We start from the raw sequence: 3,142 nt of genomic DNA on the forward strand, positions 1-3,142 counted from the left end.
AATTACGTCTGATACTATCTCAGTTTTATTCCTAAAGAAACTATGTTATCTAAAAACAACAATCCTATTGACAATCCATTATAATAACATCATATATTAATCATATAACAAATATTGACATTGAAAACATTTTTCAAAAGATGTCCCAAGACATCCCGTAGATTTACAGATAGTAATCCTCAGCAGTCATTGATATGTGATGAGCCTGAATCCATTAAACAAGCCAAAGTATCACCCATTTATATGACATGCAGTCTTTTTTATAGATGCATTGATTTTAATGCCATAAATCAAATTATGAATATCTGCACACATATGCATATTTTCCATCATTGTTCAGTATATGATCTATGATCTGGAGTTTTCAGGAATAGTCCACTAGCCTTAAGCTCTGACATTGTTAATCTTAGTTAAAATACCCCATACCTTCATTAATTTAGTAGCCTTACCTGATTAAAAAGCATGTATGTAGGACAAAGTGATGAAGGTGAGGTCGAACCCTGCAACAGTGAATGCCACAAACAAACCATAGATTTTGTTGACCCGCATATTTTCTGCAGCCAGTTTCATGATGGCCATATGCTCACAGTAGGAGTGGGAGATGATGGTTGTATGGTAAAATTGAAACTGGCACTTTATCAGTACTAGGCATGGGGCTACCAGAATGGCAGCCCTGAGTGTTACCATAGCCCCTATTTGGGTGACCAGCTGGTGGGTGAAGATGGCACCATGTCTTAGTGGATAACAGATGGCCACATAACGGTCCAGAGCCATGGCCAGGAGGATGCCTGACTCTATGCACTGAAATGAGTGGATGAGCCACATTTGAAGCAAGCAAGAATCAAAATAAACCTCTGGCACATGAAACCAGAATATGCCAAGCATCTTGGGCATAATGGTGGTTGCAAGTGCAATATCTGTGACTCCTAGCATGCCTACAAAAATGTACATGGGCTCATGGAGGCTGCGCGCTGACTTGATGATGATCAGAAGCACGGAATTTCCAATCATAGCAATGAAATATATGGCACAGAATGGAATCCCGATCCAGCACTGCACAGACTCTAGGCCTGGGATCCCTATTAGTGTCAACAGAGAAGGCATGAAGACTGTTATATTGCAGATGGACATAATATCTTTGGGTCTCCAGAAACAAATGAAAGAAGTATCTCAGTCAGTGGTCCTTTCTCTTCTACTATTTTTTATCCAAAGTCATCATAGTGAGTCTCTCTGATTCTGGCTGAACTCTAAGATTATATCATCCATTTCATTTATATTATTGAAGGAAAAATATCCATAGATGAACCCCACTGTTTTCAGGAAGGACATCCAGAAGCACTGTAGCACAATAGTGATTATGTGCATGGCAGGCGAACTGCATTAGAACCAGCCAGGTCACATGGGTAATGGGACTAAACTGATGACATGTATGTCATTCTGGACCATGGACAAAATAATTACACTTATTTATTTTGCTTAGAAAGGGCATTTGAGTCAGAGTTTGATGAATTTCTCCATATCCCACATTCCGGCTACCCAATAGTACTGTTATTTCCCACTGTCTCTGGGTCTGGAACTGACACTTTGGACCAGCAAATCCTACTCTGACCAGTACATTGGTAGAAAAAACTGCCTATGAAAAGGAGAGAGAAACAGCTGACACCTAAGAGCACAATATATTTAGATATCTTTATCTATCTATATCATTTGTACCTATGTAATATTGGATGTCCTTTCAAAAGAAAGTAAAGGAACAACTTTGGAAAAGATCATCCAAACCCATGCAGTTTTGACGAGAATGGGTCAAAATTTCATGCCACTTTTACATCTCTAGTATGACTGTATTTTATTTTTCCCATATACAAAGAACTGAATTCTTGAAAATTTTTTGTGTGCTTAAAATAGCTGACATTCTGTAAAACACATTTCCGAACACCTAGAGGGGAGGAGGAATCTCTAGAAAGCAAGGAAGTTCAGAGTGACAAAATATACAGGCAAGAGAACTCATTCTTGATGACTACAGGGTATAGGAAAATGAGTAAATGGGTTATTCATGGAATAGAGCCTGGGTCTTGGGTTTGAACTGTTCAGAGCTACCATTAGCATGAAATTGACCAAATTAGGTTTATTAATTCTTAATGAAATATAGATCATTTTTGAACACTTAAATCATTTTGTGAGCTCAGTCACAAGAAATGAATAGAAAGTAAAGGGGTGAAAAGAAAGGTTCCCCAATAGGAGTCATATATAGAAGTACAAATACAAGACAGAGAATGGATTTGGGATAGTAGAAAGATTCAGCAGAAGGCTAGAGAGCAACTAATGAAAATTTAAATACCTCGATTGACTGATGACTGAATTTTCTGAAAACTGGGCTCTTAGTCCTTATCTGAGAGTTCTTCTCTGATAAAGATCAGTACTGCATGGAGCACTGGGTGTTATACGAAAACAATGAATCATGGAACATTACATCAAGAACTAATGATGTGCTGTACGGTGACTAACATAACATAATAAAATTAAATTAAATTAAAAAAAATATAAAGTAATTTTTTTTGACTTTTTAAAGTTTATTTTAGTCCCAGTTAGTTAACATACAGTGTTATATTAGTTTTAGATGTACAATATAGTGATTCAGCACTTCCATGCATCACCCAGTGCTCATCACAAGTGCCCTCCTTAGTCCCCATCACCTATTTCAACCATCCCCCGATCCACCTCCCCTCTGGTAACCATCAGTTTGGTCTGTAGTTGAGAGTGTGGTTCTTGTTTTGTCCCTCTCTCTCTTTTTTTTTTCTTTTTCTTTTTTTTTAATTTTTTATTGTTATGTTAATCACCATACATTATATCATTAGTTTTTGATGTAGTGTTCTATGATTCATTGTTTGTGCATAACACCCAGTGCTGCACGCAGAATGTGCCCTCTTTAATACCCATCACCAGCCTAACCCATCCCCCCACCCCCCTCCCCTCCAGAACCCTCAGTTTGTTTCCTGAGGTTAAAAATTGCTCATATCAGCAAGGTCATATGATACATGTCTTTCTCTGATTGACTTATTTCACTCAGCATAACACCATACACTTCCATCCATGTCATTGCAAATGGTGAGATTTCATTCCTTTTGATGGCTGCCTAATATTC

General features: G+C 37.7%; 1 protein-coding gene across 1 annotated transcript; it reads right to left on the reverse strand.

The window, feature by feature from the left end:
• Nucleotides 1–453: 453 nt before the first annotated feature.
• On the reverse strand, nucleotides 454–1,131 carry LOC113913652 (olfactory receptor 52A1-like). The gene has a single exon (XM_027577905.1). The coding sequence runs from the start codon at nucleotides 1,129–1,131 to the stop codon at nucleotides 454–456; it is 678 nt and encodes a 225-aa protein (XP_027433706.1).
• Nucleotides 1,132–3,142: the final 2,011 nt, after the last annotated feature.

Source organism: Zalophus californianus, chromosome 11 (genome assembly GCF_009762305.2).
Source record: "Zalophus californianus isolate mZalCal1 chromosome 11, mZalCal1.pri.v2, whole genome shotgun sequence".
Taxonomy (NCBI): Eukaryota; Metazoa; Chordata; class Mammalia; order Carnivora; family Otariidae; genus Zalophus; species Zalophus californianus.